Consider the following 13,670-nt stretch of genomic DNA (forward strand, 5'->3'; position numbering starts at 1 on the left):
TGGTACTGTCACAGTCCCTTTTAATTATGGGAAATACCATTTTGTATCCACTTTAAACTCTTCCCTTACAACCTGTTACCATGGTACAGTGATGGTATATGATGATAATATGATATATGCCAAGGTACTGAATGATTGCCATATTCATATGCCACAGTATTTACATGGTACTACAAAGTACTTCAAAGATGCTTACTAACAAGTGCTCTAGTATTGCCTGTTACCATGATATTCTTTGAATTACTTTGTCATACCAGTGTAAATGCCATGTATAAATATGGTAATGTTTGGTAAACCATGGTTAATATCAGAGAACCAAGACTTTTTCTACCTTCAAAGTGACCACTTTCTAAGTGAAATTGAACAATAGTGCCTTTGTCAGCTAAGTGAAGTGGGTCACCATACAACTTCACTGATAACTGTTTTGAAGATTGAAGTTCATTGCTTTTCTCATGTCCAGGAAATGCAAGGAGTCAGAAACAACCAACAGAACTGATTGTTTCAACCTCTGTTTTGTCCCAATTAGCTCACCATATCAGATTCACCATGAATCAGTATATTTTGGCAAGGGTGTTCATCCACTGAACATTGGGACACTTGTGACTCGATCACCTGCTACTCGATTTCGAGCTTGCACATTACAACACCACTGGTATTAAACAATAACATCGCTGTACAAATGGCACTGTCATGCATTTTTGTAGATATTCAAATGTCGTGTTATGACAAAGACGGTAATTTTTAAGCTAACAACTAACAATATTTAAAAGATTGTTTATCTTTCATGGTCTTAATGGATGAAAGCAATTACAAACTAAATCTCATAAAGAGAAAATAAGGCATCTTCTAATGACTTGAAAGACTTTCAGAGGACATGACAACATTTCTGGTAAGGGAACATAGGGAGCAACGATGCGCTCTGGTTTTTACGTGCATTCTGGGAATTTTTGCGATTTGAGACAGCCTTAGAAATGGCCGACTCCCTGATCAGTGCCTTGACTAATGAACTAGGCAGTTGATTGAGACATACACAGGAGTCAATATCAGAAAAGGCCACGGTTGACAGCCATCTTGGTCTGAGAGAAAATGTGCTTTGAGTTCCTCCTAGTTTACAGCTCTTAGGATGAGTGCAGCAAGGGGAGGGAAACGTGTGTGTGTGTGTGTGTGTGTGTGTGTGTGTGTGTGTGTGTGTGTGTCTCAACTTGCTGAAGTAGGCAAAACATCTGGTGTGTGTGTGTGGGAGATGGAAGTTTTTCCTTTGCTAAAGGGAATGGTATTTGGCACACGCTGTCTCTTCCACATCACACACAAACAGAGCTGATATAGCCACTTTGTTTTTTTTTTTCTGGCCTCCGAAATGAGCCACACCATTGTTCGCTTGTCACAAATGCTAACATTTAATCCCTGTTTTCTTTAGGGATGTTTTCAACTGTTTGTTTCTGTGTTAGTTTTGATACTTTTAGTGACTTTTTACTGTAAATATGCGGACAGTACGCGTGTACTTTGCTTAAGATGAAATGTGCGCCACAGCTGGTTACGGAAAACTAAAGTATACTTTGACCCTTTAAATCACAGCCGCTGCAGCCATAAACATGCAGACTAATGTCTTTGGCCATTGCATTTCGACTTGTGCTGTTTTTGAACATCTTGGCCATAAGAGTTTAATTTTTAAGATGGTGTGTCAAGTTGAAAATGGTTCCTTTTGTGCTCCATCCATCAGTTTGTGAACACAAGAGCATGTTGTATGAAAAGGCACGCTAAGAAACATGTCTGATCATTTGTTTAACCAGCCTTAAAGATATATTCCGGGTTCAATACAAGTTGAGCTTAATTGACAGTAGGGCTGAGCGATATGGCTACAGAAATGACATCTTGATATTTTTCAGCCTGTTGACAATATTTGATATACGGCTCTTGAAAAAAATGAGACCATTGCAAAACTATCAGTTTCTCCGGATTTACTATTTAGATACGTGTTTGACTAAAATTTTAGTTTTTTGTATAAAGTACGGACCACATTTCTCCCAAATTAAAAAGTACAAAATACTGTCATTTAGAGCATTTATTTGTAGAAAATAACAACTGGTAAATAATAACAAAAAAGGTTGTTTTTTCAGACCTCAAATAATGCATAGTAAGCAAGTTCATATACATTTGTAAACAACACAGTACTAATGTTTTAACTTGGGAAGACTTAAGAAATCAATATTTGGTGGAATAACCTTACTTTTCAGTCACAGATTTCATGCATCTTGGCATCCTCTCTACCAGTATTACACATTGCTGTTGGGTGACTTTATGCCACTTCTGGCTCAAATTCAAGCAGCTCAGATTTGTTTGGCTTGTGACCATCCATCTTCCTCTTGATCACATTCTAGAGGTTTTCATTGAGGTTCAGGTCTGGAGATTGGGCTGGGCATGACAAGGTCTTCATCAGGGTCTGCAGAAGGAATCAAGTTTTCTTCCAGGATAACCTTGTACGTGGCTTAATTCATGCGTTCTTCACAAAGATGAATCTGCCCAATTCCAGCCTTTCTGAAGCACCCCCATATCATCACTGATCCTACACCTGGTCATCTAATGGTTAGACGGAGACCTGGAGAGGCCTTCAAGCAACAGTGTTTCGCACCCACTGTGAAATTTGGTGTATGATCGATACCAGGAGTGGCATAATGTCGCCCAACAGCAATGTGAAAGACTGGTATTTTATTTGGATTTGGGGAGAAATGTTGTCAGTACTATATAGAAAACAAACTGTTAATTTTTCTCAAACCTATACCTATAAATGGTAAATCCAGAGAAACTGGTAATTTTGCAGTGGTCTTTTTTTTCCATAGCTGCATATGTTGATGATTATGTAATAGCTCTGAAATGGCTCTTTTTTATTATTAAGTTGGCTTGTGAGAGCCAACTTACTGATATTGTACTTTGTAAATTTCTATATCTAACTCCTCCTAGAGCTTTTAAGCTACAGGCACCAAACTCGGCACAGACCTTCAGACTAATCCCGAATAGTGTGCTATATCTTTTCTAACTGATCGGACTTACGGTTTTCCCACAGCGGATGATCAAAAACTGGAAAAGTCCCATTGACTTAACATTGCGGAATGTTCAGAAATTTAAATCCCAACTGACATATTCACACACACGCAGACAAAAAGGGCCTGTCAGCCCTGCATCTCTCCCTCTCTCTCTCCCTCAGAGGATTTATTTGATCAAGCAGCCAAAAAGTAATGACCTAAAATCTTCATAGCCACACCCTAAAACATGCTAGCATCGCCTAGCGAAGTGCTATAACATGCTAAAAACGTGTTAGCATCATGCTAACACATGCTAACTTTGCCTAGCAAAGTGTTAAAACAAGCTAAAAATGTGCTAGCATCATGCTAAAATCGCCTAGCGAAGTGTTAAAACATGCTAAAAATGTGCTAGCATCATGCTAAAATCGCATAGCGAAGTGCTAAAACATGCTAAAAACGTGCTAGCATCATGCTAACACATGCTAACATTGCCTAGCAAAGTGTTAAAACAAGCTAAAAATGTGCTTAGCATCATGCTAAAATCGCATAGCGAAGTCTTACACATGCTTAAAAATGTATTAACATGTTAACACATGCTAGCATTGCCTAGCGAGTGCTTAAAACATGCTAAAAGCGTGCTAGCATCATGCTAACCATATGCTTAGCATCACCTAACGAGTCGCTAAAACATGCTAAAAAGTGCTTAGCATCATGCTAACCACATGCTAGCATTGCCTAGTGAAGTGTTAAAAAATGCTAAAAACGTGCTAACATCATGAAAACACATGCTATCATTGCCTAGTGAAGTGCTAAAACATGCTAAAAACGTGCTAACATCATGCTAATACATGTTAGCATCGCCTAGCGGAGTGCTAAAACATGCTAAAAACGTGCTAGCATCATGCTAACACATGCTAGCATCATGCTAACACATGCTAGCATCACCTAGCAGAGTGCTAAAACATGCTAAAAACGTGCTAACATCATGCTAACACATGCTAGCATCGCCTAGCAAAGTGCTAAAACATGCTAAAAACGTGTCTATCTATCCATCTATCTAGCAACTAAGTTAAACTTTAAACTACAAACTATTTTAAACTTTAAACTAATTTAAACTACAAACTAATTTAAACTATAAACTACTTTAAACTTCAAACTACTTTAAACTATAAACTACTTTAAACTAATTTAAACTTCAAACTACTTTAAACTTCTTCAAACTTTCTGGTCCAAACTTTCACAAGCCAACTTAAAGTTTGTCTCGACAAACTTTTTTTTCTAGTTATTATTATAAGAGGAACCATCATTTTATCAAAACAGAAATTGTTGGGGAGAAAAGAGGAAAAGACAACAATTGTAGCCAAGTATATTCAATATTTCAAACTTATGAAGGCATGAATCTGTAATCGTTAAAATACTCAGTTTTAAAAGTATAGCCACAAGATGTAAACAATATGCATGTTAACATGATTTTAGTGTGATCTATTTGCCTACTAAACTTTTCTATGTTAAGTTATATCCAATTTTACAATTTCTTTGCCATGACGACTTAACTTAAAATGACAATACAAATGCTTTTATAAAACTATAAGCTTCACAATTCTGCCTTTTTAAACCCTCCAGAAATTGGCCCCATTTACTTACATTGTAAGTGATTTTTGAGGGACGAGCCAGTTATCTTTGTGATGATAAACAAATACTGTAGATTGACCTTAACTTGTATTGAACTTGGAATATTCCTTATAAGAACAATGAATCAACTAGTCCTTCAGGCAGCACACTGACTAGTCTATTATAAAAACATAGGTTTGCACATCCCTATCAGATAGTATCTGAATCCTGCATTACTGTGTAACATTGAGTGTTGTGGCAACCTCTGATGTGGCCATGCGTGGGTGTGTGTGGTTTCTCCCCTAGCGTTATGAGAACGTGAAGTTCTTTGAATGTGAGGTAGTCAGGAAATTCGTAGTCATCACTTTGTGTGCATGGATGGTAAGAGAGTTTATTGGTTTAGGAGAGTAAGTTTGTCAGTGTGGTTTTGTGTTAGCAAGCCCCTCTCACTTCAGAAGTCTTGGATTAATTTCATCAAGAGCCTGTGGTGTCTGTTTGTGTGTGTACATAATTAGCTAAAATTGTCACCAAGTTGAGGATGTCCTTATTTGGATAAAAGACTGCATTTATTCAAAATAAATTATTCTGAAGATTTTTAATAGGATTCAGATTAGGGTTAATCTATAGTATTAATCTTTATATAAAAGATAGAAGTTTGTGGTATATCCTAATTTAGATAGCTAAATAAACCAATGTTTGTGAGCTAAATAAACATAAATGTGTGTGTGGATTGGCATCAGTGCTGAATGTTCTCTGCTCAGTGAATAAGACCTGTGTACTGACATCAGTAGTTGAATCACTCACAGTGCACACTGTGGCACACATCTGTAACTGAATCCCCCTCAGCGTGTGGAGATAGATGTATGTGGAAGCGTCAGTGGGCTAAAAATGTCCCCAGTCTCCCGGGTCCTGGCACAGCATGCCTGTGTGTGTGTGGGGGGGTTACATGGCTTGCTGGCTGAATGACGTTAGTTCATTGAGTTGACTGTAGATAAGCACCACCCCTTTCTTGCGGCCTTATAAGTTCTTCTGTAGAGTAAACCTCCAAATCCCACCTCTACAGCAGCTGTATGAGTGTGCAGATATTTGTACTTTAATGTGAAAGAGTGTGTGAGTATGTTACATATGATTATTAGTGTGTGTGTGTGTGTGTGAGCGTGTATTTATCACTTTGTGGGGACCAAATGTCCCCATAAGGATAGTAAAACCCGAAAAATTTGACCTTGTGGGGACATTTTGTCGGTCCCCATGAGGAAAACAGCTTATAAATCATACTAAATTATGTTTTTTGAAAATGTAAAAATGCAGAAAGTTTTCTGTGAGGGTTAGGTTTAGGGGTAGGGTTAGGTTTAGGGGATAGAATATAAAGTTTGTACAGTATAAAAACCATTATGTCTATGGAAAGTCCCCATAAAACATGGAAACACTACTGTGTGTGTGTGTGTGTGTGTGTGTGTGTGTGTGTGTGCACAATAGAAATCTAACAGACTTTTGTTTTTTTGTATTAATTCTTCATTGTTTTAGTAAAAGGATCCTAGACTTGTTTCAGCATTGACATTGAAGGATAGCTGCACTAACGTGTGTGTGCGGGTGGGGATGGGTGGAGTGGTCGATCACATGATGGACACACCCAATCTTTGGAGAAACCTAAAATTGTATAATTTTTTTTTTTTTACACAATATTACTGTTTATTGTGCCCCAAAGTATAAATCTATGCCCCTTTTTGTGTAGTATCCAGTGCTTGACCTGTAAAACGGAATGGCAAGCTGGTATGAGTTTGGTGCAGCAGTTCATTTTCATACGTTTTGCAGTTTTGTTTGGTGTCATAGTTGCGCATGAATTTACAATTTCACCTTCAAAATTGGAAAGACCTGGGGGAAAAAATTAACAAATTTCACAATAAACAACAGCCCTAGATCTGGAAAAGTCATAGAAGTTAAAGTCATGGAACATTCTATTGTGAAGAATGTAGATTTTTGTGTGTGTGTGTAATGCAACACAAGTGAAATTGAGGTCAACTAAGTAGGTTTGTGCATGAATAACCAACAGATCCGTTGTATTGCATTACAGATTGTTTATTGTGACATCACTAAGACTTAATGTGTGTTATGACACATCAGGCCTGTTGCAGTCCAATTATTCCATCATTAGAATTCTAGAATCAGAAAAGTCTTCCGGTAGCTCCACCCCCCTCATTTTTGAGTGCCATTCCCGCTTTCTTTTTCTTTTCTTTTTTCTTCACTCTACGTTTTTGTACAGTCCGGCAGCTTATAATTTCACCCTATGCAATTTTCTCCATCTCTCTGGTTTTCTAAGTTAAGAAGAAAGAGGCCCTAAATATGGCCGCACTATAAAAGCGCTTGACGTGGAGATGTTAGGGGGCTTTCATGTTTTCGGCACTGGGCTGTTAGACCTGCGGCTCTCTGCTTGGCTGCTGCACAGGGCTGTATTTATAGTTCTTGAGACACTGCATCTTGAGCTTTGAGCTCAAGTGTGTTCGTTCTTTCCCAGAGATTTAAACTGGGGCCCAATCATAACAACTGTAAGCTCTGAGCAGGGGCCTACTTCTCAGCCCCATAAAAATGCCCAGTGTCATTACAGTTTATGTATTTCTATTGCCTGTACACAAATAACTCTCTTATACAATGATTATTTGAAATGTAAAGACAGAAACTAATCTTAACAGATCACTTATTTGTTTTTGTCAATACATTAGCACTATTGTGGAGTGCACTTTGCATCTGGCTTGTCAAAAGATCTATTCTAAAGCCTAGTGAGCTAACTCGCTATCTACCGTCTACGTAGGCTGCTACCTTGACTGAAGTAAAACCCAGTTTTGTTAACATTCAATCACACATGCCACACAAATACCCTGAACTAAGGCTCACAGTTGATGCCAATAAAGCACAACAGTCTGGTTCCCGAAGTAAAAATCTCATTAGGAAAATAGATTTTTAATGATGACTTCTAAACCTTGAAAGGCATACCTACCGTAAATTGTTAAATGATGGTATATGCTTCTGTTGAAGCCTTCTGTCTGCGTTTTTTTTTTTTTTTTCATTTTTAGAACAAACTTTTTTTTAGCTGTATTATTTGCTAGCAGAATTTCTGGTGGAGAACCACAATACCCGTGAATCCTGAAGAAAAAGATCCACCAGACCAATCAGAAACCCGTGGGAAACAAGCTCTAAAATGACCACCCACTTCTATAACGCACTGCGAATGATGCAATGTAGTCAGCCTCCCTACACTGCACAAACTATGTATATTTGTATCTGAATATTTAGCAATAAACTTAATGTTGTATATCCACTTGAAATCATTTGTTTTATATTTTTTCATTTGCATTGCTTTATGGGGTTGTAGTTAATTCCTCAAAGACATGAAGTACACAGTATATTTTTATCCATATTTCAAATACTTGCTTCAAAATTTGTGATGTAATTCACTTGGAGAGTGTTGGAATGGTTCATGGCTATATAAAGGATTTTATGAAATCGCTGTGAAAAACAATTAATGGGAAATTAATTTCCCAAAAGCATCGTAAGCCAACTATTGTCACAAGTTCCATCGTTACGAACTTAGTTCACCAATTTTGGTGTTTCCCGAAACCATAGTTCCAACAAACAATTAGCAAAGAGCATCGCAAATGTGTGTGGTTGGAACTACAGCTCTCCTCCTGTGGTTAAAATCATAGTTCCTTGTTAGTTTGCTGTGTAGACATAATTTCACCTCACTGAGGCTTCTATATCTTTTATTCCATATATATCTTTCTTTCTGTCAAGACTTTGATCATGTTTACATGCACTTAAACCACTTATTTTGTGTTTTTGTTGAAAGCGGTATTCTGAAACGTCACGTAAACGTGAATGTAGCTGTTTAAGGGAATAAAGGCTGTTAAGAGAAAGCACTTTAACACACGGCTTCTGTTGGAGAAAATGGCTTTATAGGTTTCTGAAAAGTTTGATGTAAAGGGAAACCCTACTATGGCAGCGTATTTGTTGCATAGCTTTTGTGTCTTCAGCAGCTTTATCGTATTAAGCAGCTTTCTTGAGCACGTGTAAATTAGCTATTATAATTTGATATTTGCACAAGATGACTCAACCCCCTGCTAAATGTTTTTGAACCAAAGTGGTTTGAACAATGGATGTCCAACATAATTACTAAGGTTTTGGGTAATGATGACTAGCTAGTTAATTTCTCCAATGATGCTTCATACTATGGTCAGGGGAGTGACCAGGGGCCGGTTGCACCAGCTATACTTAAATGAGCACTAAGTCACAATTGACGCACTACTACATATTTAAGCATTACACCATTAAATTTAGGTAGGACGTAACCCTGCGTGTGAACTAAATATTTATGGAAGACTCTGACCAGGAGTAATGGTTGGTATAAAAAGCAGACTGATATTTTATGACATCAATGAGCTCATGTTTTGTGTGACATACATTATGATGTTGACATTTACACTAGTTTACATTTACAAGAGAGAAATGTTTTTACTTTTAAGCGGCTCTACAGCATGAAACCGTTCTAATGGTGCAGTTTTCAGGGTGTGTCGTCCAGTGTCAAGTTTCGACACATTCAAAATATATATAGGATATTAAAATGAATAAACATATTTTTTTCAGCCTGTTGTATAAGTATTTATTTATCACCCCTTATTTATTTTAGATACAGCTCCTATATGTTATTTACACAGGGAAAATATACTATTGATCAAATCTACTTTTATTACATATCGTATTTTAATGGGGATATAATTTATTACAGCTGACATCAACCGTAACTTTAAATTGAAGTTCATGGCTTCTTAACACTTCTGTGTACAAATTTGAAGGCTATTTACTGGATCAGTACAGGTAAACAACATAATATGCGACTACGCATCACTTTACGGAGAGCTTACGACCTACTAGTTGTCTTGCCTTAAGAAAAGGTGGTGCAACCAAATCAGCACTGGTGTAGTTACAAATGAACTAGTAGTTACTAAACCCTTAGTGTGAACTTTACATCCCAACTTATGTGAGAACTTGTGTACAGCTGGTCCTACCCAGCACTTTTTTAGTCTATCGGAAAACTAGCCAATCAGAAATGTTCTCTGACTGTGAATCATTTTTCACATTTGACATTTCTGACATTGGGTTGGTTGAAATATCTTCTAAAGGCAGGAATTTGGAAAGAGGGCATGTCGTTGAAGTTAAAAAAATGGCTGAAATCGATTACAGTACTTGGTAAGGAAGGATGTGAAATGATTGTAGTGGTTTAGTAGCAACATAAGTGAGAAGAAAAGTTTGTATTTGTTTTTATGTAGAAAAACACATCAGGTCAGTTGTTCCATGTTGTAATAAAGGCTAGTGCTCTTTCTCAAACGACATCATAATGACTATGTCCAAATCAACGACAGCTTCAGGTAAAAGTCTGGGAACAAAATCACAGCAGTCTAAACAAATAAGCTCACTCAGAGACACAGGCATGGTTGTGTACCTGGCCTCTATTCCAGAGCAGTACTTGTCAGAATAATGTCAGGCGAATGGAAAGAGGGCAGCAGTTTGTGCCAAGCTTGGACCGCATGGAATATGCCAACAGTGCTTCCAAATATATGTACTAGCCAACATAATGCACATGACGCACAAAAGTATGTCAAGAAGAATTGAGATTTAAGCACTGCTCAGTATTTCACTTTTAAACCCGGTGTATGAAGTCATAGTCCAGTCTTAATACGCATATCAGTGATGTCTTTATTACGTCATTGTTTATTTAACAGTGATGGTGAGCAGGGGTGATTGTGTGTGTTATGTTCTCTGTCTACATTGTGATCTTTTAATCACACTCAGAGAGAATGTTACATAATCAAAACCACTCGTAGTTGTTTGTGGGTGTCTGAGTGGATTAGCAGTGCGATTGGACAGAGTAAGGAACAACACTTTCGGATGGGAGACACTTGTGAAATGATAAAGAGAGAGATACAGAAATGGGGCGTTTCTACAAGTCTCTCTGTGTGCCGAATGATTGGCTTCTCACATGCTGTTCAGATCTGTGTTGAGTGTTTCCAGGGAAACAATGATGCTTGTTTATTAACTGTTGATGAGGTCAGTTCCTCAGACCAAAAAAAAATTTTGTTTTCAAATAAACTCAAAAGGGACAAATTGTTTGTTTCTGTGTTAGAGACCGAAAGCAGATTAACTCTGTTTCTACTCTAAATAGTACCTAGTTTGTGTTAGTCTGTGGCTGTTTAATCATTCAAGCTTTGTTCCTGTAGCTAAACTGGTAAAGTGTGGCTCCTGAGAATCGCAAGGTCATGGGTTTGAATTCTGGAGAACACTGAAGCTTGGAATGGAAAATGTATACTTTGATGCATTTTGTTGATGCCTTTATCCAAAAAGCTTGCAGTGCATTCAATGTTAATTTTGTTTCTTCTTTTTTTTCCCCAGAATGAAGAGTACAAAGTCACCGCTTTGAGACTCAAGACTCAATCTCTTCCCTCTCCCAAGAACCCGGACCTCAATTAAACTGGACCTCAGTAAATACTAACCTAGATTTCCTGGACTACACTATCAGCCGTACGCTACCAAAACCACATGCATAACCGGACCTCACAATTGCTGGATTCCACTAACCATAAATCTGCAACATCTTGTACTTCTCAACTGCACTTTCAATATGCACACCTCTTCAGACTTTACCAGAACTTGGGCATCACTGTTACATTTCTACCTTCATAAATGGTGCAACAGCACCTTTCTACATAGTTAAGAAGTAAATGGTACTGCAGTAGTTGTTTCTCAATGCAATGTTACATTTTTGAATTTATATTTATGTAAATGATGGTACATTATTAGTAGCAACGTGTGACAAATGTTTTTGGTACAGGGATGCTCTTCGAAGTAGCCATCTTGTGTTGGATTTGTACAACAGTGTAATGCCCCAACAGTGTTGTATATTGTACTCATTTCCCTCGGCAATGCCAGTTATTTCCAATATAGTTGGTACTACACATTATAATACAACTCGCAATTACACACACTTTTATACACCCAGTACGGACAACCTCAAACACCCAGACTTGACCTCAGGACTTTGTTTAAAGAGTTTACACACACTGTGTTTTAGCACTGTGAGCCAAGAACGACCTCATGCTGCCAAACACACCGTGATGTCTGTCAAACCCTTTGAATTCATGTTTTATTTCATGCTTGGTCACATTTTGTCCCTTTTAATTGCATTGATTACCTTTATGTAACATATGAGTGCATATTGGCTTCCAAATAGTCAAATATTTTGGTACTTTTTTTTTTTTAATGCCACAGGCACAGGTTTGATTATCACAGATAAAAAAAAAATAAATAAAAAAAACGTATCTTATTGGAAACTAATGATACAGATTTGAGATTTTGCAGAATCGTGGTGGGTGGTTTTTGTTTTTCCTCGTGCTAACATCGCTATCGAATAAGAGGCCTTTCAGCCCTGATTGGGCTAATTTACAAGCTTGTACAAGCAATCACATTTTTGGTGTATAAATTACATTACAGAACTAATGTTACTGATCTAATTGGACCACAAGTTGTGGGTCTAACTTAACACAAACTTGCACAAGAATGTGTGCCGTGAGGGTTCAATACAATACGTTAAAATAGCTTAATGGATTCGGATTGCAAGTAAATATTACTGGCAGCAGTTTTTTTTTTTTTTTTTAAAAAGTATCCTGCTGTTAAGCCTTGGAAGTCATTAAAAGTTGCCTGCAACTTTTTAAAGGCCATTTTATTTCTTGTTATATCTTATATTTCTGATGTTTTATTTTTGCGTAAAATAACTCTTGTTGTGGCAACAGGTTTTAAAAAGAAAAAAAAACTCAAAAAATGAAATTTTTGCTGCTGAAATGAAACAACCAATGAACAATCTGTAAATTATTGAATATAGAAAATTTGTTTTTGTTCACTTTTAAGAGTTAAAAGTATTTAACATTTAATGGTTTGTGTTCCGATTTTGTTTGCCTACTTTAAAATCCTGACACATCGTTTTGAAAATGTGTCTACTTTTCTTAAATTCAATCTTTTTGGTGGGAATATTTGCTTCATCTTAATTTGTGTAATCCAACTTTATGAGAAAAAATGGTACAGTTCTATAGAGTTTCTTTAATGTTTTTAAAAGATGGATATTATTGTTATATGCACATTAGGGACTTCCCTTTTCCCCACAAAAATGGAATTGTTTTTTGGGAAGCTGTTACACTTGCGTTTCCCTGAATGCTGTTTGGCTGAGAGTGGTGTTCTTGTAACCTGATAGGCTACTGTAAAAGTTGTTTGTCATTTGATAGTTTGCAGTTGTCAATTTAGCACCCTGCTGTCATGTTGAGATACTGCATAGGGTGTAGTGTCTCTAGTTACAGGAACATCACTATTCCAACCTTTATATGGCCAAACATCTCAACCAAACTTGTATATAATTTATTGTATAAAAGAAAATTGATGATCGATACTGATGGGTACTGGACTGACCAGGGATGTTTTATTAAAGCTCAAAGCAAGCAGGTGATTTGTCATCACATAAATGAATGAATTGAAACATGTAAACAAAATGAGTGTATGTACAGTTGAATGGATGTAGTATGCACATGTATACAAATATGTTTGTATGAATGAATGAATTACCAGCAGTAAGGAGAGGGCTTTGTATATACCCCTCCCTGCCTCCCCTATTTAGAAGAATGGTATGTTCTGGAACCTTGACGTGTAATAAAGTAGAAGCGCTTATCTTTTTCTGAAGTTCACGTTTCCTGTTGTTTTTATTGCTGTCGTTTGCAAAGAGTTTAACGTCCCCCTTTTGACAAGTGTTGCAATTAGGTACAAGAGACTGTGCTGTTTTGTAAATCTAGCTAAATGGCCTCGTTAAAGGGTTAGTTCATGCACAAATTACAACTCTAGTAATTTACTCACCCTTATGTTGTTCCAAACCCATATGAACTCATTTTTATAATGGTGGCAGATTTTAAGTTCAAGTTCTTTTATTTATATAGCACATTTAAAAACTGCATC

At 37.0% G+C, this 13,670-nt stretch overlaps 1 protein-coding gene across 1 annotated transcript in view; it reads left to right on the forward strand.

The window, feature by feature from the left end:
• Positions 1–13,387, forward strand: part of irs1 (insulin receptor substrate 1) — a 37,438-nt gene extending 24,051 nt beyond the window's left edge. The window contains exon 2 of the mRNA XM_052107028.1: positions 11,070–13,387. Coding sequence (XP_051962988.1) covers positions 11,070–11,074 — 5 coding nt within the window. The 3' untranslated portion in view covers positions 11,075–13,387. The remainder of the gene's footprint in view (positions 1–11,069) is intronic.
• The last annotated feature ends 283 nt before the right edge of the window (positions 13,388–13,670 follow it).

Source organism: Xyrauchen texanus, chromosome 36, assembly GCF_025860055.1.
Source record: "Xyrauchen texanus isolate HMW12.3.18 chromosome 36, RBS_HiC_50CHRs, whole genome shotgun sequence".
NCBI lineage: Eukaryota > Metazoa > Chordata > Actinopteri > Cypriniformes > Catostomidae > Xyrauchen > Xyrauchen texanus.